At 50.8% G+C, this 24,418-nt stretch overlaps 2 protein-coding genes across 3 annotated transcripts; both read right to left on the bottom strand.

Annotated features, from left to right (window-relative positions):
• Positions 1-280: 280 nt before the first annotated feature.
• EXOSC6 (exosome component 6) lies at positions 281-1,560 on the bottom strand. The gene has a single exon (XM_004015475.5). The coding sequence runs from the start codon at positions 1,515-1,517 to the stop codon at positions 699-701; it is 819 nt and encodes a 272-aa protein (XP_004015524.4). The 5' UTR covers positions 1,518-1,560; the 3' UTR covers positions 281-698.
• Positions 1,561-2,724: 1,164 nt separating this feature from the next.
• AARS1 (alanyl-tRNA synthetase 1) lies at positions 2,725-23,511 on the bottom strand. Of its 2 annotated transcripts, XM_004014903.4 has the most exons (21): positions 23,439-23,511; positions 20,458-20,622; positions 17,900-18,088; positions 17,512-17,657; positions 16,408-16,599; positions 15,897-16,041; positions 15,419-15,564; positions 14,706-14,814; positions 14,400-14,550; positions 13,455-13,579; positions 12,900-13,044; positions 10,133-10,311; positions 9,324-9,437; positions 7,808-8,014; positions 7,153-7,337; positions 5,967-6,075; positions 5,226-5,339; positions 4,558-4,677; positions 4,355-4,441; positions 3,857-3,970; positions 2,725-3,275 (listed from the first exon to the last, which is right to left on the bottom strand). In XM_004014903.4, the coding sequence occupies exons 2-21, from the start codon at positions 20,599-20,601 to the stop codon at positions 3,090-3,092; spliced, it is 2,907 nt and encodes a 968-aa protein (XP_004014952.2). In that variant the 5' UTR covers positions 20,602-20,622; positions 23,439-23,511; the 3' UTR covers positions 2,725-3,089. The 2 variants fall into 2 exon arrangements, with proteins under 2 accessions (XP_004014952.2, XP_060254203.1); XM_060398220.1 differs by having other exon boundaries at positions 2,725-3,970.
• Between the last annotated feature and the right edge of the window lie 907 nt (positions 23,512-24,418).

Here is a 24,418-nt window from a genome sequence, read left to right as displayed (position 1 = left end):
GCGGCCCTTTCGCCAACTCAGACCTGAGCACAAACCTGCAGGGCTCAGGAGCCACACAGGGCAGAGCCCACCCTCCTGGTCAGACAGACCCGCTCTGCCCTACAGAATGGCATCTCCAGCATCCAGAAACTCTCACTCCTGGCAGTTCAAGTGCCCTCTCACTAGTGGACCAGCAACCCCAGGACACATTAAAGATAATGCTTGTCCCAAGCCCTGAGAACACAGTCCCCAGCTCAGAAGAGCCTTATTCATTAAAGTCGGTACCAAAAACAACAGAATGTTTCAGATTATAAAAAGAGTTTTTGTTTGGGTTCAGATATACGTGGAAGGCACAGCCTCCTTGTCCCCGCTCTCAAAAGCAGCCCAGTTATTCAGGAGGGAGCCCCCGGCTGGCCTGCATAGGCATCATTTTCCCGATGAGTACAGCGGAAGTCCTTTCCAACTTAGGAGTCAAGATGCGCTGGCAGGTTTCTTCAACTGGATCGTGGCTGGGAGTCAACTCAATTAGAAAAGTTTCTTTAACGAAGCAGTCTGGAAAGAATCGCTCCAACACGGCTATTCTGAGCACGCCTCCGCAGATCCTCCGCGGTGCTCCCGGTTCTCAGCTCGGCGCACGCATCTGCAGGCCGACGGCGCGGGTCCTTGTGGCGGCAGCTGCGGGTCGGTCCTTGGCGTCCGTCGTTGCTCGGGTCTCTGGCTCAGAGGGGCGCAGCGGCACCCCTCCGGCGGGCGGCCCGCACCAAGCACTGCTGGAGAACGGGGTAGAGGCGCTGGCAGCCCTCGAGCCCCAGGCGCACGGCCTCCGCCCAGCTCTCGGTCGGGCCGCCCTCCCCGCTGCCCAGCAGCCCAGCCACCTGGTTGAGCACCGGCATGAGCGCCACGGTGAGGCCGGCGGCGGCGCGCTCCTCCTCCAGCAGCGTGGGGTCCAGCAGCCAGGCGGGCGCGGGCGCCGGCGCGCGGCTCAGGCCGCAGCCCACCACCAGGTCGTACATCTCGACGCCCGCGTCGGCCAGGGCGAGCGCGGCGGCTGTGAGCGCGGCGGCCAGCGCCGAGCCGCCGTCCTCCAGCAGCAGCGCCGACACCTCCAGCTGCGCGCGCGGGTAGCGGCCCAGGCGCACGGCCGGCTCGAGCGCCTCCTGCAGCGCCAGCGCCAGCTCGCGCTCCTCGCCGCCGCCCGGTGGGGCGCGGCGCCGGCGGCCCGAGAAGGGCGCGCGGCGGAAGTCGCAGAGCAGGCGGCCGCGCAGCGCCGCGGGGGCCTCGCCGCCCGCCCCGGCCGGGCCGCCGCCGCGCTCACCGCCCTCGGCCGGGCGCGGGCCCGACACGGCGCACAGCACCTTGGTGCCGCCCGCCTCCAGGTAGGCCGAGCCCTTGGCCTGGCTCAGCAGCCCGGCGCGCGCGTACACCGGCCGCAGCCGTGCCGGGTCGCGAGGGGCCGGCGCCTCGCCCTCGTCGGCCGCGTACAGCTGCGGCGGCTGCGACTCCTCGGGCCCGCGGATGCGGCGGTGGTCCCCGGGCATGGCGGCGCTGCTGCCGGCCGGCTCCGCGGGTCAGCGGGGCCCCGCGCGCCGGCGCTTCCGCCCGCCTGCCCGGCCGCGCGAGGGTGCGCGGGAGAGCGGCTGGCGCCACACCGCCCCCTGCCGCCCCGGAGGGGGACGGTGCGCGTCGCGGAGCCCCGGGCCACCGCGAGGACGGCCAGAGCTGGGTGCATGGGTGGATCAGACGGGCCTGCAGAAGTGGGGTCTAGACCGGCCCCGCTGACCTCTAGCCTTCACGCCAGCGCAAGCCCAGCGCGTGGGTCTTCTTCCTCTCACTTGTGAAGCTGTAATCGGTCCTACACTAGTGACACAACCGTATACATGTTCCCCCGCCGCCTTGTCCAAGAGGGCCCTTTGGTACTGCGCCCTGGCTGGCACAGCTTGTGGAGTGCTTTTGGAACTCGCTCCCGCGCTGCGGACTGTGTGAGCTTTGTATCCCTCACACTCCTCACCTGGCTTGCTTTTTTGCAGCCAGGGCCTCAGCACCCTTCCTGTTTCTCCTCTTCTTCACCCCCAGGCCTTGTGACTGGTGGTCTCTGCTTCTTCTCTCAGCACAAACCTGCTTTTCTGCTCCCTCCAAGTCAGCAGGGCTGAGAATGATTCAGGGCCAGCCTGCTGTACCCAGGGGACTTGAAGTCAGCCAGAGAGGGCACAACTAAATACTACACACTACAGCTCCCACACCCAGCTGTCTTCAGGCTGGGGTAAATGGACAGAACCAGGTCAGTCTCCATCTTCACCGTCCAAGTTAGGTCCTGAAACCTGGAATGACCTGGCAGTCAAGGGTGTTGGGAGGAGGCAACTGATGTTCCCTAAAAACCTCCTATACCAAGGAATGTCTCTGACCTCACATCCAACCTGTACATCAGGAGAGGAAAAGACATAGGAGACTTATCAACGAGAATGTTCTTCTGTAAAAAGCACCAAAAACGAAGACGCTCTCCGCTGCCAGCAACCCCAGGGACCATCTTCATCACCCTATTCTGTGAGCCATCCCCATAGATGTTTTGACGCAAATCCAGGCACCATTATTCTCAAAGTTCAGGGGTCTGGGGCTGGACTCAGCAAGGGCCGCAACCAGAAACCAGTTGGAACCACAGCCACTAGTCTACAGACACCCAGGGAAGCACAAGTTATCACAGGAGGGAGGGTGAGAAGGGAGGAGGAGTAAAAGAATCACGTGGCGGTATCCTGTCAAGTATTGCACATGGCCTTTTTATTCTCTGCAGCAGAAAATGATTCTTCCCTTGAGGCCCATAGCACTGAGTCTGCAAAGAACTCTCTACAGACACAAGTGTGATGATGAAAAAGCAATCCTGGGGTAGTAGTTCTAGGTGGACGGCACGGATGTGCTCAGGGCAGAAATGTAACATGGGCGTTGAGTCACAGGCTGGCTCTCAGGTGAAGTTCCGGTTACTGCTGGGTTAGGACAGATGGGACTGTTTAAAGGTCTCAAGATTCAAACGTCCTTGTGGTGGAAGGAGAGCTGGCTGGATGGGTGTGCCTGGGTCGGGGAGCGGGGGAGATGCCTCCTGGCGCACCTGCCCTTCCCTCTCAGTTCTTCACGTCTCCCAGGCGCAGCTGGGCAAAGGAGGTGGCCAGCTGCAGCGCCTCCTGCAGGCAGCCCACGTTCTTGCCCGTGGCCTGAGCAGACACGTCTTTGCCACCGCCTTTGCCATCCATCAGGCCTGACACCTGCTGCACCCACTCACTGGCCTTCAGGCCCCGGTTGGCTGCATTCTAGAAGACAGGAAGGCAGAGCGGGAGTCAGGACTGAGAACGGGATTAAGGCAGACAAGGAGAGGGCTGGAGCCAGACACCCAATCCTGCCCCGAGGGATGCCGCCAGGGCTGAGATCATACAGCTGGTACCACAGCCAGGGCGATGCATACGGAGCAGCAGAGCCAGCAGGGTTAAACGTATGCACCGGGGGGGAGGGCCTGAGGCTGAGGGCACTAGGGAGGTGACAGGTGGGCAACAGAATGGCATCTCCAGCAGGCTGCACGCACGCATGCACACACACATGCACACACACACGCATACACGCACGCAGGCACACACACACAGAGACACACACACACACATGTAAAACGTATGCACCAGGGGGGAGGGCCTGAGGCTGAGGGGCACTAGGGAGGTGACAGGTGGGCAACAGACTGGCATCTCCAGCAGGCTGCAAGCACGCGTGCACGCACACACACACGCACACACACACATGTCTTGGCAAACAACGAAGAAAAATCAGGCTCCCTGAGAAGAGCTATGGACATCACCTCCCACAAGCACAGGGCTGCCTGAGCAAGACTGCAGGGTGCTCTGACCTGGGGGACCTGACACAAGCAGGTGATCCTGCCGGCCTCGTTATCCACTGTGAAGAGCATGGCGGACGTCTGGGGGGAATGCATCTTAAAGAGCTTCAAGGCCTCGTTCAGAGCCTGTGGGGAGAAGCTGGCATCAGGCCGTGGCGCTGGGAAAGGGGGCCACGCTCTCAAGTGCAGCGTGTTTGCAGGACTCAGTTCTTGGGGTGCCCCACCCCTCCCCCTTCTAAGAGCAGGTGCTGGTCCTGGAGCCTGGATGAGGGCCCAGTACAGGGCCTTGCCCACCCGGGCTCAGGCTGGCCATCCACCTCCAGGAGCCTAGCTCTCCCAGCACCGGCTCCCACCGTGGCTCAGTCCAGCTCAGTCCTGGAGGGTGGGCCCTCAAGCAGCTCCTCGGCTCAGAGCCACAGGGCACACACCAGCCCCCAGAGGGCTGAGGGGAGCCTGCGGGGAGGAGAGCAGCAGAGGGCAAAGGGAAGCGCGGGGCCCTGCCCAGCGTGCCTTGGCCGAGGCGCCACTCTCCACCTCCAGGATGACCAGGGGCTGGTTGGGGCTGCTGTCGATGAGCTGCTTCGTCTTCTCCAACACCTGCACGGAAGGAAGTCCAGAGAGAGGCCTCAGGTCAGAGGCCCAGACCCCCAGACCGCAGCCTGCACAGCCTCTGCTGGGTGAATCCTCCTCCCACCCGCACTGCCGAGACCCACCCGCTTCTGCACATCGGCTTTGCTAGCCCGGTCTAGGTCATCCATGACCTTCTTCAGGGACTTGAGATTCTCCCGGAATTCATCCTTCTGCCACTGAGGGATGATGGCAGTGGCCAGGGCCTGGAACCAGAACAGAAATACCACTGGGATCTGGACAATCAGGAGCTAGGATGTGAGCCCAGCCCATCCCACCCTTCTGGCTTTGAACACCAAAGTCCCCCAACCAGTGTCCAGAAGGAGAAAGTCAAAGTGTTAGTTGCTCAGTCATGTCTGACCCTTTGCAACCCCATGGACTGTAGCCCACCAGGCTCCTCTGTCCACGGGATTCTCCAGGCAAGAATACTGGAGTGGGTGGCCATGCCCTTCTCCAGACGATCTTCCCCACCCAGGGATTGAACCCAGGTCTCAGAGATACAAAATCATAAAATGCTCATAAAGTGACTTGAAACCAGGAGACCTGTAGAAAGTGGGCACCCACAGGACCTCTCCCAAAGCCCTCAACTCCAGTGCCCACTAGTGCTTGGAAGGGGCTCTCCTGCCATCAGCAACAGGGGCAGCAGGCAGGTTCCAGGGTCCACAGAGCCCCTCTCCAGGCCGCCAGACATCAGCAGTCAGTCCCAACGCCCACGGCCGTGGGAACCACGACCTGTGGAGGGAGGCCACCCTACCTCCCCAAGGTCCGCGATCTCTCTCTGCACGTCCTTGTTCGGCGCGGTCTGGGCCTTCACTTTGGCCTCCATAACACAGAGAGATTTCTTCAAGCTCTCCGCTTTCCTGAGGGCCTGTGAGGACAACCAGAGTTGTAAACTCTGGGTCAGGGAACCTTGAACTTGACAATTCTGCCAGCAAACTGTGGCAGGCTCTGACACAACACGCCCCCAGAACATCAGACCTTTCTATTCCTTCCGGGAGCAGGTGTCTGGAGCCTCATGCCCCAGAAGGGAGCACCCTCCTCACACACCTGGCCAGTGGATCTGGGGCTCACGGGTGACCAAGAACTCACGCATCAGCCCTTTGCACCCATGAAATGACCACTCGTCAACCCTCAGCATGTGTCAGGCGTGAGCTCCAGTCCCCATGCCCAGAGCAATTGCCCCCCTACTCCAGGCGTCTCAAACTAGGTACATGCCCCCAGGGAGAGGCGGCAAACTGTCAGGGGCATGGGGAACACGGGAAAACACGGCCTCCCTCCTGGACATGAATGCATGACGGCAGAGCTTACCTGCATTTTAACAGATTAAAAGATAGCTAGGAAGTCTCATGTAATGGTGGCTTTCTCCTCCCAGTCACGAATAACTGGAGGATGTTTGGAGGGCGTGCTGGACCTCCGAGTCTGACCACAGCGGCCACATGACCAGCTGCCCTGTGGATTCACAGCCTGGGCCCAAAGACCAGCCTCATCCGCTCACCTTCTGGGCTTCAGCCCCTGTAACAGCAACTATCCTCCGGATGCCCTTGGCAATAGCTTCTTCACTCACGATCACGAACACTCCTGCGTGACTTGAATTCTGCAGGTGTCTGCATGGCAGAAAGCAAAGTTCATGGTCCTCCCCCCACCTGGGAGCCCTCAGCTGGGAGCAGGAGCCCTAGGAGGTGGCAGCTCCCAGGGAAGCTTCCTCGGGGAACAGGGGAAAAGGCCCTTCATGTTTAGTCGGGGTACAGCTCTGGCCAGGAAGGGCAAGGCAGTCAGAGGAGGCCTGGCTGGAGCTGACACTGAGCAAGGAGCTACTTCTCTGAGCCTCAGTTTTCTCATACATTAGATGCAGAAAATTCTCCCTCACAGGACAGTTATCTTCTGTCCCTTCTGAGAGTGTCGGTGGATTACCTTTAAAATATTACCACAACCCCTTCAAAAACCACACTGCTCAGAGAACCTCACCTCAAATGCTCATTTACTGTGTCATCCACAAGGACCCTGACCCCAATCCCCACCTGCCATCTACCTGTCAGAGACTCACAGGAGGCCCTGGATGGGTCCACTGTGGCCTTAGGAATGTTCTTTTCCCCACGATTCCTTTGGAAGCAGGAATTTCCCAGGCCACCAGACTGTTCCAAAAAGACCTCAAGGGATACAGAGATCTTCAAGTTGGCAGAAACAAGTGACGGCCCACAGCCAAACTGAGTCAGGTCTACTGTGCGGCCTAACATAGGGGCTCTGAGACAATGGGGTTATTAATTCCCCAGATGCGCCTTCAGCTGACAAAGGGAACTATATGAGGCTCTGGCGATGGAAAGAAGCTAAGACCAGGTCAGATACGCCACGGCCCTGCTGAATCATGAATTCGCAGGCTTCTCTTGCCATCTGTCCAGGGAACCAGAGCAAACAGTCATGAGGTAAGGGTTAAGGTGACATTTTCCCTGCCTCCTCCTAAGAAGAGCGTTCTCCCACACACTCAGTAAAGTCGGTGTCAGACACCGAGGGGCGTGATGGGAGCACAAAGACGCTGGCTTCTGGGAGAGCTGCTGGCACCTGCATTTCTGAGGACTCTTCTTCAACCTCAGACAAACGAGAGCTGGTCTAGCCCTTGACCCACAGCCTCCGAGGGAACCCAAATTAGTAAGCGGCAGGTCCACCACTGCCCCCGAGGTACTCACGTTCCCCCACAGAACTCAACAGAAGTGAGCGAGCCAGCAGGGCCGGAGGGGTCATCCAGCAGCTCCGACACTGGGACCCCAATGGAGACGACTCGCACAGGGTCAGGGTAGGTCTCATCAAACACAGCCCGAAGGCCCTGGATGGCTTTAGCTGCTGCCAGAGAACAATCCTCGGTATAGACCGGCTGCCAAGGGAAAAGGACAGGAAAAACAGCTGAGAAAAGATCTTCTCTGGGGGTGCAGCAGGAAGCAGGGAGACTGCGGTCGTACAGGCAGGGCTCTGGTTTCTGATCCTGGCTGTGCTGATCATGTCCTAGAATAAAGCCCCATATGTAAAGTCAAGGAGCTCAAAATAGGAATTTTCAACTATTTTGTTAAACCATGCACCCAATCTGAAATGGATATGCTGCTATACATAAACCAGACATAACTAGAAGGGCTCTGGTTGTCCTGAGGAGGAGGTTGAGCAGAGACCCCTCACTGAACACTAGCACTGCCCCCTACCCAGTGCAGCTGAGAAGCACTGTGATAAGCACGTGTGTTCACAGGACAGAATACGGTTCAATAGAGGGAGAGCACTTGGGCGGCAGCAGCTCCATAAATGGTGCAGGAAGGAGAGAAGCTCATGACTCAGTTCATGCGTAATCCAACCGACCTTGGCTGCCTCGATCATCTCATTTGCGATCTCCTCAGCCCTCTTGATCTGCTGGGTGGACATGGCTCCCTTGGCAGTGAAGTCAAAGCGAAGGCGGTCAGGCGCAACTAGGGAGCCTCTCTGGTCAGCCTCCCCCAGCACAGAGCGCAGGGCGAAGTTCAGGATGTGAGTGGCCGTGTGGTTGCTCATGACGGGCCTTCGTCGGGGCTGCACGGGGCAGAGCAGGCTGGTGGAGAGGTCGGTGGTGGACCGCTGGTCGGTCCCCAACACCCACTCTCCTCTTCTTCCCAAGTCCTAAAGGCTTTAGCTGGACATACGGCTGAGCAGAAGAAAGCCTACAGCGTCCCTCACAGCTAACCGTGGCCAGGAGGGTCAATTCCAGTCAGTGAGAAGGGACAACATTCCCCCTCAAGGGAAGGAACACAACCCCGCCCCCCCTTCCCACCATCTACAACAGGAGGTGGCAAGTTACGGCCTGTGGGCCAGGTCCATCCTGCGGTCCGTTTCTATCGCCAGAACACAGCCCACCTGTGTGTCTACATACTGTCTACAGTGCTTTTGCGCCAAACAGCAGTTGTGATGGAGACTGTATGGTTCAGAAAACCAAAAATATCTACTATCTGGCACTTTACAAGAACTTCCCAGGTGGCTCAGCAGTAAAGAATCCACCTGCCAATGCAGGAGATGCAGGGAACCCACGGGTTCGATCCCTGGGTTGGGAAGATCCCCTGGAGCAGGAAACGGCACCCTACTCCAGTATTGCCTGGAAAATCTCCACGGACAGAGGAGCCTGGCGGGCTACAGTCTGTGGGGCATGGGGTCACAAAAAGTCAGACACGACTGAGCAGCTGCATACGCACACATGCATGCAGGCAATTAACCAAAAAGCTCACCAAGCCCTGGTCTGGAGAATGGGTCTGACAGCAACCTTTCTGGAACATGAAATCAAGAGCAACACCCAGGAATGGTGGAAGAACAGCAAACAAAGAAGAGCAAGGCCCTCTGACTTTGTGCGAGGGTCTCTGCATCAGTGTGGACTTTCAGGTGAAAAGCACATTTCCGCTTTGTTTTATGCTAATATTATTTTGGAGCTCTGGCACCTGCATTAGAAACTGTTTCTTAATATGGGATCCTTGGCTCCTGAAGTATTTGAGGTAAAGCTGGAGAAAGGCAATCCATGAAAACGAAGCTACAGGATCTCAACTGCAGCCACCGTGGTCTTACTTGGGACGTTAAGATTTAAATTTCAGTTATAGCCCTCATAAAATTTACTCCTGTACCTTACTTGTAATTACTGATTTATAATTTCACTTAGAAGGGATAATAATGATGGACCAATTTAAAGCCAGAGGAAGAGGAATTCTTTTCACGACGTATCAAATCACCATGATGTACACTTTAAATATCTTATAATTCTACATGCCAGTTATCCCTCCATAAAGCTGACTTCTTTTTAAAAGGGGGAGGGAGAGGATCAGGAATCCTATCCAGTGCTGACCAGCATAAAGCAACTCACCTCATCAATAAACAGCCGGACCTGGTCCCCCACTTTCAGGCTGCCGTAGAGTGTTCCTATGTGCAGCACATACCCTCCTCGGACCTGAGTGTTCTTCACTGTGAACTCAGTTTTCTAAGAGTCAAGGAGGAGACCAATAAACAACTAACTAAATCATCCAAGTGTGTGTGTGTGTACACACGTATGGGTATGTATACATGCAAACGCAGATAAACGTATATGAATTCGCTCTCTGCATGTTATACACATAACATTATGATATATATGTATGTATATACATTAACATATATACAAGCCACCATACACCCGTTATATTATTATATACACACAGCACTTTAAATATGTAATAGATGTGTATGTGTACACACACACTCCATTGGGGAGCATCTTAGAGAATTAAAGCCAGGGTAAGGAAACTCAAGTCCACCCGTCTGGGAACTCATCCAAAACCACAGAGCCTACAGTGGCCAAGCGACGGGCCACATCTTGGATGAGGATCCCGTCCCGTTCCCCACCCTCCTCCGTCAGAGCTGGCTCTCCTTATTTCTGAGGGGAGCCTGGAGGACCTGAGGATCACTAAGCAGCCTGGCTGCAAGGACCCTGCTGTGACGCGAGCTGACAGTGATGAAGCCACACAGCACAAGCAGCAGCGCCCATGGCTTCAGAAACACTGGCCGTGGGACAGCCCAAAGAGCAGTGGTGTCTGCCCCTCAGGCCCGGGGGGCACCCAGCCGCCAGAGTGGCTGTCGGGGTGCAGGCCGTGGTTGGCCGCCCGCCCCCCAGCTAGCGAGGAGGAACTGCTGGCTCACGTCTTCGCTGCTGTCGTCGACCTTCACCAGGTACCCTTCGTCGTAGATCTGCCCTCCCTGCTCGGCGTAGAAACAGGTCTTGTCCAGCACCACTCCACACTCCTGGCCTGTGGACACTTCTTCCACGAACATCTTGTCCCGGCGCAGAGCCATCACTGTAGCCACTGCACTCTCAAACACTGTGCACAAGGGGAAAAACACAGAAGATGATTTCCCTCTCACACTCTCAGCTGGACTGTGCTGGATTCTATTTCTCAAACTCTCCTGAGGTCCTAACTGCCTACTGTCCTGTTGGAAGCCAGCCAGTAGACTCCACAAAAGGGCTTAACATGCTGGTCTACTGGAGAGCACAATACTCGGTTCAGTTCAGTTCAGTCGCTCAGTCGTGTCCGACTCTTTGCAACCCCATGAATCGCAGCACGCCAGGCCTCCGTGTCCATCACCAACTCCCAGAGTTCACTCAGACTCACGTCCATCGGGTCAGTGATGCCATCCAGCCATATCATCCTGCCCCCATCTCCTCCTGCCCCAATCCCTCCCAGCATCAGAGTCTTTTCCAATGAGTCAGCTCTTCGCATGAGGTGGCCAAAGTACTGGAGTTTCAGCTTCAGCATCAGTCCTTCCACAGAAATCCCAGGGCTGATCTTCAGAGCGGACTGGTTGGATCTCCTTGCAGTCCAAGGGACTCTCAAGAGTCTTCTCCAACACCACAGTTTAAAAGCATCAATTCTTCAGCATTCAGCTTTCTTCACAGTCCAACTTTCACATCCATACGTGACCACTGGAAAAACCATAGCCTTGACCAGATGAACCTTTGTTGGCAAAGTAATGTCTCTGCTTTTGAATATGCTATCTAGGTTGGTCATAACTTTCCTTCCAAGGAGTAAGTGTCTTTTAATTTCATGGCTGCAATCAATATCTGCAGTGATTTTGGAGCCCCAAAAAATAAAGTCTGACACTGTTTCCCCATCTATTTCCCATGAAGTGATGGGACCAGATGCCATGATCTTCATTTTCTGAATGTTGAGCTTTAAGCCAACTTTTTCACTCTCCTCTTTCACTTTCATCAAGAGGCTTTTCAGTTCCTTACTTTCTGCCATAAGGGTGGTGTCATCTGGATATCTGAGGTTATTGATATTTCTCCTGGCAATCTTGATTCCAGCTTGTGCTTCTTCCAGCCCACAGTTTCTCATGATGTACTCTGCAAATAAGTTAAATAAGCAGGGTGACAATATACAGCCTTGACGTACTCCTTTTCCTACTTGGAACCAGTGTGTTATTCCATGTCCAGTTCTAACTGTTGCTTCCTGACCTGCATACAGGTTTCTCAAGAGGCAGGTCAGGTGGTCTGGTATTCCCATCTCTTTCAGAATTTTCCACAGTTTCTTGTGATCCACACAGTCAAAGGCTTTGGCACAGTCAATAAAGCAGAAATAGATGTTTTTCTGGAACTCTTTTGCTTTTTCCATGATCCAGCGGATGTTGGCAACTTGATCTCTGGTTCCTCTGCCTTTTCTAAAACCAGCTTGAACATCTGGAAGTTCACAGATCACATATTGCTGAAGCCTGGCTTGGAGAATTTTGAGCATGACTTTACTAGCACGTGAGATGAGTGCAATTGTGTGGTAGTTTGAGCATTCTTTAGCACTGCCTTTCTTTGGGACTGGATGAAAACTGACCTTTTCCAGTCCTGTGGCCACTGCTGAGTTTTCCAAATTTGCTGGCATATTGAGTGCAACACTTTCCCAGCATCATCTTTCAGGATTTGAAATAGCTCAACTGGAATTCCATCACCTCCACTAGCTTTGTTTGTAGTGATGCTTTCTAAGGCCCACTTGACTTCGCATTCCAGGATGTCTGGCTCTAGGTGAGTGATCACACCATCGTGATTATCTTGGTCTTGAAGATCTTTTTTGTACACAATACTCAGGGGTGACCAACTGACCCGGTTTGCTTGGGACCAAGGGATTTCCCAGGATGTGAGGAAACACTGGGACAATTCTGGGAAAATGGGAGCTACTGAACAGAAAGCTGATAAGCAGCTTTCGAACTTGATAAGCAGGAATTTAACAGTAGTAATAAATTCCCTTTCCAAGGTCAATTCATAAAGAATACATTCATTTTATGGGCTTCCTTGGATAGATTTGGGAATCCCTGCTGGAGTGAAAAAAGGAACATAGGACTTCCCTGGCACTCCAGTGGTTATGACTCCACACTCTCAATGCAGGGGGCCCGGGTTCAATCCCTGATCAAGGAGCCAGATTCCCATGCCACAGCTAAGAAGCCACATGCTGCAGCCAAAGACTGCAACTAAAGAGCGGAGTACTGCAACTAAGACTCAACACTGACATATAAGCAAATATTTTTAAAAAAAAAGAAGAAGAAGAAAGCAAAAACATGTAGTGCCTATGTATTTGAACAGTCTTAACTTCAGAACACTACTGTTCTGATACAAAATTCATCAGCCATTATGAATTTTATCAGTCACTATCATTTTCCTTGTTTCCTAAGATATTAATATAATTAGTGAAAACTGGGTATAAGGTACAGGGATCTCAAGTTAAATTTATTTTTTTACAACATCCTGTGAATCTATAATTATTCCAAAATAAAAGAGACAGAAAGTTAATCATGAAGGGCCTCTCTGAGTATAAAATTACCCAACATGACCACAGAGCGCTACAGGTGAGGCTACCATGGATATTTTGGGTTCCCAATCTTGAGACGCATTGCTTGAAAACCACCCCAGATGAGCAAATGAATATACCATAGGTCCCATTGGAGTCCGAATGGTAACTGTACTTCGGGGAATCATCCGTTGCCTCCAGACCCTTTTCCCGGAGCTCTTCAATTGCATAAATGTCCAGCATAATGAGGTCCTCCCCACCAGCTCCCTTGCCCTGTGATTTCAGCTGCCAGCAAGAGAAATAAGCACAAATTACCTTAGTGTCAAAGAAAAAGAACTCTGAAAGACTCGAAATTGCTAAACCATGCCCCACGTAAAGCTCTGAAACAGAGTTTTTCTGATCTCAGCACCATGACATTTGGAGCCGGGAGCTCCAGCTCCGGGAGGCTGTCCACTGAAGGAGGCTGAGCAGCATGCCTGGCCTCGGCCCACCACGTGGCAGCAGCGCTTGCCCCCTAAGCTGAGAAACCCAAGAAATGTCTTTAGACATTACTGCCAAACCGCCCCCACTTGAGACTCACTGGTCTTGGGAAAAGCAGAAATTTCAAAAACTTTAATGGGAGGAAACTCGTGCTTTGCAGCCAAGTCCTGCCTTGCTTGGCGCCGAGTTTCCTGCTCACACCATAAACACTTTACCTGGGCCAGTTTCCTCTCCTCGTCAAAGCCATCCATGTCCACCACCAGCCCCTTCTCTTCAGCAATCAGTGCAGTGAGATCCACGGGGAACCCATAGGTGTCATAGAGGAGCCAAGCGGTATCCCCTGCACAGCACCAAGGAGGCAGGTAAGAGTGACAGGGACGAGGGAGGAGGTTCAGGGGGCACATGTATGCTTACGGCTGATGCACGGCAGAAAACAACACGGTACTATAGAACAACTGTCCTCCCGTTAAAAATAAATAAATTTTAAAAGATTAAAAAATGATAGAAGCAGCCTCCCTCTCTTCCACCGCAAGCCCTTCCAGGAGGAAGCTGGCAATGACAAGAGGAATTGAAGAGCCACGCAAGTCAGTTTTGGTTCTGTATCAGAAAACCCATCACATCTTTTGCAATCAACCTGAGAGAAGCACAAAGCGTCCCTAGAAAAGCTCTGTTTCCTAATCTGAACACAAGTGTGTTCAGTTTGTGGGAAATACACCAGGCTTTCACCCTGTACATTATACTTCCGTAAAGAGTAAAAACTTTTGGAACTAACTTTCCTGTCAGGTAAAAAATAAACTTGTAAAACACTGTATACTATTTGTTCCCATTTTTACTCCTGAGCACACACATCCCTATATACATCTGTATGCAAATTGAGAAAAGTCCTGACTGGTTAGTAATATGCAAAATTCCAAAGAATTGTGACTTCTGAAAAATGAGTCAAAGAGGATTTTCACTTTTTACTGTTTGAATACTTTGCCACAATAATATATTACTTTAAAAATCTTATTATTAAACCCCATTTCACACCAAAGCGGTCTAACCGGGCTATGCTCAGCCTTTGGAGACACAAGAGTCTACAGTCAAGTTTGTGAGAAAGGGCTTGCCTCTTCCAGGAAGATGAACCAGCCTGATGAAGAAAGGAACAAACCAGTTCTTACCAGGAATGGTTTTGCTGTCTCCTAGGCTCTGAATTTTCCTGTCCAGGATACGACGCCCTCTGCTGAGCGTCTTGAGAAACTGCACTTCTTCCTCATTAATGATGTCCTTCACCATATCTGGGTCCTTCTTCAGCTCAGGAAAGGCATCTCCCTGGCAAATGGGAAACACAGATTTGAGGCCAATAAAGACAAGGATTATACCACGACTCTTCTAAAAATTCTCATTAACAGTGTGACAACGCCCACCCTACCCCAATTAAGGTATGCACTTTTAGTACAGAAGAGGTAAGCAGGAAATACACCTACCAGAGACTGGACAACAACGTCTACTAACGTAGCAAAGAAACCCCTGCTGGCGTTGAGTTTCTCATGAGAGTATCGAACAGCCCGGCGGAGAATCCGTCTCAACACATACCTGTAAGAGGCAGAACCCAAGACCCTGCTAGACAACATTCCCAGTCAAGCATTTTGTAGAGGGCCTTTGGAATTCTACCAAAAGGCCTCTCTGAGAGACTCTCCTAAGGCTTTTTTTTTTTTGCATTCCCCCAAGGTCGTGAACATTAATTCCAGCATAAAACTCATGTTTTGTGGATATTACTACATATCCACAAATACACATCAAGGGTAACCTTGGTTTATCTTCCAGCCTTGTTCTGCTGAAACAGAGATGGAGGCAGGAAGTACAGACCAGATGGCCGACTTGATGCCCACACCACCAGGTCCTGCCTGTCAATAATTGAGATGCCTCATGTTAATTAGTATCTACCCTGCCCCTGTCAATATCTTATCAGGCAACCTTAAATACAATCCTTATCATCTTGTACTTGGCAGTAAAGATTTAATATAGTGAACTCTGCTCAGTGAGCTGAAACTCCCTCTATTCCTAAAAAAGGAAAAAAAAAAGGATCTGTCCAACTACCTAGATGACAGATACAGCAATAATGAAGTGTGGCTTTAAGTTCCACAGAGCCAAAAACTCAGTGTCAGTCCTAACGCTGCGCCATGTGTAACGCACTTACCCCCGCCCTGTATTGTCAGGTCGGCCACCATCAGACAGGGCCACAGTGATGGTCCGAGCATGGTCAGCCAGCACTCGGTAGGCCATGTCAATCCCGTCAGCATCCTCCGCACCCACTTTCCCCGTGTACGGCCGAGCACCTGTGCCCTGCAGATAAAAACCAGGAGGCAGCTCACTGGGAAGCGGCCCTTCTGGTGCTGCCTTACCCTAGAAGGTTCCAGAGGACTTAGGGGCGGGGGATGGATAAGAACAAAGCGTGAGCATCTAGCCAGATCCTGTAATCCCAAGAAAGGCGACAGGGGCAAGAGTGAAGAGCCTCTAACCAGGCCCCCGCTTCTTCAGAACACTGTGTTATTAACAATAAAGCTGGCAGATGGTCACAGGTGCCCTCACATAGCAAAGCATACAACTGTTTTATTTTTGACAGAACTAACAGCCAGCCTGGAAACCTCCACACAAGTCTGCAATAGGACCGGTACCTTCTGGATGGCTTCAAAATAAGGGACGAAAAGGTCAGTGTCATAGTTGGACATCTTATTCTGCAGCACGGACACCAGTCGCTCCAGGCCCATCCCTGTGTCAATGCTTTTCTTGGGAAGAGGTTTCAGAATGCCATCGGTTTCCCTGCAAGATCCAGAAAGAGGAAGTTGAAACACGGACTCCAGCTGCCACCTCTCCCTGCTGGGTAAAACTCACTTAGCTGTCTGTAGGCTGTGATTGCCACTGGCTTCTGCCTATTTTGGTGGGAAGAAGGGAGTGCAGAGGAAAAGGGAAGAAATAATCTGGGATCCATTACAGAGTGAGGGAAGCTTCAAGGAAATGAACTTTAGAACAGCAGTTCAAGTTATAGCAAATTATGCCTTTAGCACTGGCCCACTGGCCCCAAAGACGGGATGAGAAGACAACCACGCGCTCTGAGTTCCTCTTGCTCTACTCAGCTTGAGGAAAGCTGCTGCTCTTAACAGGAACAGTTCAGGACCCCAAGGCGACCTGTTATACTGGATGAACACAAGGTTCCAGATCTCCAGCACGTTGGGGTCATCCTGGTTGACGAGGTGCGCCGCATCCCGACCACCAACGCGGTCATAGTGGATCTCACTGCAGGGACCACATGGGCCCGTGTCACCCATCTCCCAGAAGTTATCCTTCATGCTGCCGGGGAGGATTCTGCTGTCATCCAGCCTGCACAGAGCGGGAAGAAAGGCCCAGTTACAGCCAGCGACAGGATTCTGCACAGATTTGCATCCCTGAGAAAAGGAGGTCCTTACGCATTTCTAGAAAGAGAGCTCACTCTTTGGCGATTACTAATGCCAAGCCTGCATCAAATCCTGCTAAAGAAGCACAATGTGATTCAAGAGTCACTACAACAGAATATAAAATACACATGTTATGATCACAACTAAGTGAAAATATGCAAATATCTCGAGAAGCTGAGAAAGAAACACATAAAAGTGGAAATGTTTATGCTGAATATGCACAGAACTAAACAAATTTCTTTGCAAATGTTCCTTCATTTTCATAAATGAGGACAATTATGACTGTTTTTTAAAAAGCTGCATATCATTTAAAGTCACCTCCCTATGCCTCTTCATGTTGGCTTTCAACAACAGAATGATCAAGTAAACCTACTAAGAAAACAGTGGATGCAGCAAAAGATAATTACTCCCAAGCAGCTCCACCTCCCAATTCACACCCTAAAATAGGAAATGGCTGCTGGGGCTGCTAAGTCACTGCAGTCGTGTCCAACTCTGTGTGACCCCATAGACGGCAGCCCACCAGGCTCCTCCGTCCCTGGGATTCTCCAGGCAAGAACACTGGAGTGGGTTGCCATTTCCTTCTCCAACGCATGAAAGTAAAAAGTGAAAGTGAAGTCGCTCAGTCGTGTCCAACTCTTCACAACCCCATGGACCGCAGCCTACCAGGCTCCTCTGTCCATGGGATTTTCCAGGCAAGAGTACTGGAGTGGGGTGCCATAGCCTTCTCCGTAGGAAATGGCAATGCACTCCAAGTCCTAAGACCCCACTCTGGCACTGAGAGGAGGAATCATTTTATTTTTTCATACTCATACTCTCAACATGCAAGCTGCATTCTTACCCCAAGTTTTGCCAGATCTGTTTGCACTCCAGGTCTGGTTCTAAGCCAGCTGCTTCGTCCCCACCAAAGTAAGTAACGTAGAGTCTTTCAACTGGAATGCCAAACTCTTGGGTAAGAAGTTCTAGAGCCATCTTACACGCCAGTTCCTACAACAAGATCAAAAAGATGTGGAATGTGACCAAACCAAAATCTATTCAGTATGAATAGAAGAGGGCCAAAGCAGCGTCTTCACCATAAATAGTCAAATTCAGGATTAACTTATACAAGAAATCCAAATGTAAACTGAAATCATAAAATTACCGGCACTGCTTTCAGGAAGTCTTAGAATTAAGAAATGTCCTTCACTTCTGAATCTCAAAATGCCAACAGATCTCCTCTTTGAACTTACCTTGAAGTAATCTCCAAAGGACCAGGAGCCCAGCATCTCAAAGAAGGTGTGATGATAGACATCCTTGCCTACGTCGTCCAGGTCATTATGTTTGCCGCCAGCACGGATGCATTTCTGAGTGTTGGCAGCTCTGCTCAGCTTTGCCATAGGGTGAGATGGGTCAATAGTATTCAGAAAGATGGGTTTGAACTAAAAAAGAAAAGGAACATTTCAACTTTTAAAGAGCTGCAGATATATCAGGTGGTTGGATGCTGGCAGGAAGAGACTACACGTTAAACTGTCCATTTCCAGAGATGACCAGCCTGCAAAACCGAAACCTACCAGGGGCAGGCGGCCCTGTGGGCTGCAGCAGCGCCCCCTGGCCCTAGTTCTCCAGCGATTCCCATCAATGCCAGTAACACCAATTGGGAGACAGAAAGCCCTGCCAGATCTAGGACAACGGTCAAGGTTGATGCAGTGAAACCAGCGCTTCCTCTTAAGTCTCTGACAGTCAAGTCATACCATCTTTCTAGAAGAATTTGTTCCAAACCTGATGTGGTGGCCTGGTAGTAAAGGTGATAAGGAAAAAAAATTTTTGAGACCTTTTGAAGGAGTAGAATCAGCACAACTAGGTCATACTAGCTCCATAATCACACCTGGCTGATGTGTGATTAGCTACAGAATTACCATCATTGCAGAAAGTTCTACTGGATAGTCCCGCACTAGCCCACAAACTCCTTAAAGGAAAAACTATCTTACTTAGCTCTGTATAACCAGCACCTGGATAGAGCAAGCAGATGCCTAACACATATTAACTCAAAATGTACAAACAATCAAGGGAAAAAAAAAAGGTATTTCTGATTAAGAGGCAGCAGAACAGGTAAGGGGCTTCTGTGGTGGCTCAGTGGTAAAGAATCTGCCTGCCATTGAGAAGACCCAGGTTCAATCCCTGGAGAAGGAAATGGCAACCCCCTCCAGTATGCTTTCCTGGTAAATCCCACTGACAGAGGAGCCTGGCAGGCTACAGTCTATGGGATCTCAAAGAGTTGGAGATGACTTAGCAACTAAACAATAGAGCACATAAGTTAAACAAATGACTCTCTGTGAGTTCAAATCCATGCTCCAGCATTTACCAGTCTCATGAGCTTAAGCAGTTTTACCCGAGCCTTCAGTGCCTCAGTGGGATGGTACGGAGTGAGCATCAAATGTGTTAGTGTATGTAAGACACAGAACAGTGCCTGGTGTATACGAGGTGCTACATGCAGTCTACTAGTTACAGTTAGTCAGGCAATGTTTATCAACCTTGGACTTTGTGGTCCTTCTGCCACGTACAGTCAGTTCATGTGGGAGAAGACAAAGCCTAGGTATGCCTAAGTAGAAGAGGACTGTTTCAGTGTTCCAGAAAACACACCACCTTGAAAGAATCCACCTAAAATTGGCACCCTCAATTCCAGGTGTATGCATGGGATTCACACACATAATGGAAAACACTTTTATAATTTCACAGTTCACATTACACAAGGTGGAAAATGTTTCCATTGCTGCCACTTTTCAAAGCCAGAGAAGAGACCTGGGACAAAAGAAAATGTCAGCTTATCCCAGAGAGGGTCATCCTAATGGCTGGTGGGCCCATCGAGCTAAGTGGGGCACCCAGAGAACCTCCAAAGGAAAGCCCTGAGGGCACCAACTAACCTGAAGCCACTTCCAACTAATTAAACAGTTTTTCATGTCATCGGCATATTGAAACACCTTTATCAACTTGTGATGCTCCCACTATTTCAAGAGAAAACTCTTGTCTCCTAAAATAAAACTTTCAAGTATCTTTTATAGGTCAATTGCCCCACTAAGTTTCTTTAGCAGTAGATCCAAATTGACACTGGTGGCAGGAGCTTCAAGAAAAAATTAAAAATCAATAAAACAGTGCATGGCCTAGAATGGGAATGAAAGCAAAGCCTTAAAAGAATTCTGAAGAACTGACTTATTTTATAAAGAAAAATACAAAGACAATAAGAAGATGAAGGAGAACCACAACACCTGAGTTAACAAGTCTCTTCAGGGCTCAGCAAGATTAACCCAGACTCTGATTCTAATAAAACACAGCTTTTTCCTTAGGAAAGGAAAAAAAAAAAACAAAAAACGGCAAAACATTACAGACTAGATGCAGGCTGTATTTTCCGTGAGAGACATACAAGGTTAATCCATGAGTATCAGGGTCTCTCATCATAATTAAAAATAACAATAGCTAATGTTCAAGTACCTACTTCAAATACTATGCTAAACCTTTTTTTTTTGGCCTCACCCGAGCCCCTTGCAGCGGAAATGTGGAGTCTGAACCACTGGACCATCAGGTAGGTAAGTCCCTATGGTAAACACTTTTAGTGCATTACTTTATTGACTCCTCATTGCAACCTAAAGACAGGCACTATTATTTTTTCTCTTTTCACACACAAAGAAATGGAAGCTCAACAACATAAGGACTACACAGAAAGTGACAGAACTGGGATTCTGTAGGACTTCAGGGCTGCTTTGCTGCCTCCTACGTGGACAAAAAGGCAAGGGGAAGGGGGAAACAACCTTACCTGGTTCATGCCTGCGTTGGCGAAGAGCAAAGTGGGATCGTCCAAAGGGATGGTGGCAGATGAGTGAACATAGGTGTGTTCATTTCTCTTGAAGAAATCTATAAAACGCTGCCGGATTTCACCTGCTGTTAGGGTTGAGTCCATCTTGAAAATAACCCTAGGGAACTAACCAAAGGAAAAAATGAAAGAAATGAGGGGAAGTGAAACTAAGAGATAAGTAAGCATTACCCAAGACTCCTAGCTTCTCAGGCCAAGTCAAAGCAGGACATGGGTAAGCTGTGTGATCCTAAAACCTCTATGCTGTAATATCCAAGGGTAAAATTATCATCGAAGCAAAACGTGCTGCGCTAGCAGACAACTGCATATGCTCTTCCTTCCAGGGCCAACCTCAAGTTCAATACACCAACACATTAAGTGGAATAGGAGGTGGTTTCTTCAGGCATTTATTCACTGCAAAAATGTATGGAGCACCCACTGTGCCAAGCCCTAGGTCAGGAATTAGGAAATGAGAATAAAACCTCATGGTCTAGCAGCAAAGTCCACTGGGGATAGGGGAGGCTCAGGAGAAGACCTGGGTTCCAGTCCAAGCTCCAAGTCTTTAAGGGAGCTACTTTACTTCACCATCAAGAGGCCTGTACTCGATAGGAACCTTCCAGCTCTGTCTTCACCCACATGTCTAGAACTGTGCCAAGTTTCACTATCGCCAAAGCCAGAGCCTCCAGGTTTGGCCTGACCATCTTGGGGAGGCTGTTGCAAGCAACAACGGACCTGGAGATGGGCTTATCTGTAAAAGAGACTATCTGCAAGTGGCAGGAATACACCTGCCTCAACTCAGTTCCAGAAGCCAACAGGGAAACCGCTGTCCTCCCAGCTGTTAGACTGCTGGGAGTGGGGATGCTGCAGCTGCAGTAAGGAGGCGGAGCTCAGAATCTGTGCAAGAGAAAGAGACTCAGAAGAGGGGGAAATCCGGAACTAAAACAGATTTACAGTTTCCAATCTCTTTCATATATATTACATGGCTTCTCTGACAGGCGGGTGAGACAGAAGTGGCATGGGGCTGTACTGCCATACAGCTCTGGCTGTCTGGAAAAATAAGGAACCATCTCATTCACAATATTATCTAAAATGTCTCTAACCTTAGACCTAACTCTAACCTTTAAAGTCACTTTGTCCTACACTTGTTTCCCTTCTTATAAAACAGTAGTACCTATCCTGCCTACACCTGGGGTGTGTGGTTCAAAACGCCTCCTGTATTTGGAAGCAACTGGTAAACTGGAACAAACTGGATACTATTACTGTACATCCCTTACCTCAAAGTTTTCTTCCTTCTCAGGAGGAAGATACAAGAAAGATGTATACAGCAAACATGATGAGATTGTGACTCTTAGATTTTATGTCTAATCACAATTTCAATTGATTTAGTCACAACTCAATCAACCCATTATTCAAACAAAAAGGCCTTTGAGTCAAAGAACTGACTAAAATGTCCACAGCTGAGGACTTTCTGTTGGTGCCAAGGAGTCAAGGCTACAGTTTCTAGAAACTCTGTCACACCACATTCCCCCTCGACCCGCCTCAACATGGCTCAAGCATCTTAATAATGGCGGCAACAGTGAATGCAAGGTGCTAACTCCGACGGAGCAACAGCATCATAGCTGTTGTACAATGTTCGTTGCTCCTCCTCTAAATGTGCCAGAGAAACACGAACAGTTCCATTCCAAATGACATATGGATTTTCCATCTCTGCTTACTCTTTCAACATACTGAATCCATACTATATGCTGGGAACCAAGATGAATGAGAGTCTACACCCTTAATGGGGAGACAGTCATACCCAGAAGTAACTGCAGTATGATATAAAAGGAGCCAATACATTGATGTAAAGCCCTATGGAGGCTGGGACTATTAAAGGCTGTATCACCACAGCTCATTCACTTATTTAATATAAATATACAGGAAGGTTACACTGGATAGGAAGTAGCACAGAGGAGACTGGATTCCATACCCCAGCAGGAGCTGCAGCCTCTGGGTTTAAGGTTCCACCCACTGGACCTTTCTAATATGCTCTTCATTTACCAAGTAAGCTGATTACCCTATTTCCCTCTTTGCTTTTTCCTAATTTCTCAGTGTTGGTATCTCAACTTCAAAAAGATTTATTTAAGGAAGGCCTCTCCTTCTTGATCAGATTTTCCCTGTTTTAGTTTCAGAGCCCCAGGTGCCTTCTGCCATAATTCCCACATGCATTTCAGGGCTTGTTGTCCATCTCCCCAAGAGGCTGTAAGTTCCAGCCCAGTGGGAATCATGGAGGTTTTGCTCTTCACTACGGGAATGTTCTCAGCATCCAGTACAGTGGTTGCTAGGTATTTCATGCTATAGGAATCCTTTAAGAGCGATCTGCGGATGAACTTAAAGCACAGCGGAAACAGACTGACAGACAGCAATCGCTGAATGTGACGGGCATGGCAAGTGCCTCCAGAAGGGCCTGGACTAGAATCAGTTACTCAGCTACCGTCAAGAACTAGGGGGCGGGCGCGGACAACCGAGGGAACGGCTCACACAGCCTGATCCTACACAGCCTGATCCTACCCGTCCTGACCACGCTACCGGGCAACCCCGCCCGCCCCTAGGGGATTAAAACCAGGGCATATAAAACCCCCGCCTGGGATCGGGAGTCGGCGACCACGATGATCCCTCCAGGGTCTCGGTCCTCAGCAAGGCCACAGAAGGCCAAAGTCACCCCAGCGTTCCAGGGGTCTGACAAAAAGCCACTTCCCGGCGGCAGGGTCGCCCAGCGGCCGCCTCAGCCTCGGTTCCGGCCCGGGCCCCGGTACCAGAGGCCTCACAGGACCTGGCCCAGGGACCAGACGCCGGGCCCAGCCGCTATCTCGGCGCGGCAGAACTCTCTCAGTCCAGTCTGCTTCTCCCGGGGTCGCAGTGCCTGACTTCTCCCTCAGAGCCCACTGCCCGGGACCCTCGGTTACCTGTTCCCACAGACGCGCAGTGGCACGGGCCTCAAGCCCCGGCAGCCTGCAGCACGCACCGCCCCGTCCAACCAGAGAGCGCAGGGGAAAGTGCCTCGCCGCGCCTTGCCTTCCCGAGACGTTATTGGTCAAGCCACATGCCAGTCAACTGGAGTACGTATCAGCTTCTTCGTTGATTCCTGGGAAGGCGGCTCTACTTCTGGCTGACGCAATGGCAGGGAAAGAAGGGATTGGGGCCCATCACGTGACGAGTAAGGTTGCGGACTGCTGGAAACCGACATTTCAGTATCCGTAAGATTAAGTCGTGGGCTTCCCTGGTGCCTCAGACGGTCAAGAATCAGCCTGCGGTGCGGGAGACCTCGGTTAGATCCCTGGGTTGGGGAGATCCCCTGGAGGAGAGCATGGCAACCCACAACAGTGTTTCTGCCTGAAGAATCCCCACGGACAGAGGAGCCTGGCGAGTTACAGCCCATGGGGTCACAAAGAGTGGGACACAATTGAGCACACAGGATAGGTCCTAGTGGTTGATTTGGCTGATGAGGGGAGACAGTGACGTGTGCTTGGTAGAGGTCACAGCTCTTATCTAGTTGTGTCCGTTGTGTTGTTATAGAATGGTATGCGGATTCTGATATGTTATGCCAGTGGACACGCTTGTCCTTGTCAGACCTTGGATTTGGTGTGGAAGAAATAACTTACTCTTTGAGAGACAATTAAATTGGCCTCTGGTCTTCCATTTGCCTTTGAAAAATAATAGTTAATATTTATATGCAAAGTATTAGTAAACATTTCCTTTTTACTGTTCAGTTGCTCAGTTGTGCTGACTCCTTGCGACCGCATGGACTGCAGCACACCAGGCTTTCCTGTCCTTCACTATCTCCTGGAATTTGCTCAAATTCCTGTCGATTGGGTAGGTGATGCCATCTCATTCTCTGTTGCCCCCTTCTCCTCCTGCCCTTAATCTTTCCCAGTATCAAGGTCTA

The sequence above is a fragment of the Ovis aries genome, chromosome 14 (genome assembly GCF_016772045.2).
Source record: "Ovis aries strain OAR_USU_Benz2616 breed Rambouillet chromosome 14, ARS-UI_Ramb_v3.0, whole genome shotgun sequence".
In the NCBI taxonomy this organism is placed as follows: Eukaryota; Metazoa; Chordata; class Mammalia; order Artiodactyla; family Bovidae; genus Ovis; species Ovis aries.
Note: the sequence above shows the minus strand (reverse complement) of the source record. Positions and strands in the feature narration are given on the sequence as shown.

Coding starts and splice junctions, on each gene's coding strand:
- EXOSC6 (XM_004015475.5), bottom strand. CDS start 1,517: ATGCCCGGGGACCACCGCCGCATCCGCGGGCCCGAGGAGTCGCAGCCG.
- AARS1 (XM_060398220.1), bottom strand. CDS start 20,601: ATGGACTCAACCCTAACAGCAGGTGAAATCCGGCAGCGTTTTATAGAT. Junction 14,551..14,705: donor ACGTTGTTGTCCAGTCTCTG/GTAGGTGTATTT, acceptor CCCATTTGCCAG/GGAGATGCCTTTCCTGAGCT. Junction 4,442..4,557: donor AAGCCGATGTGCAGAAGCGG/GTGGGTCTCGGC, acceptor CCTTCCGTGCAG/GTGTTGGAGAAGACGAAGCA.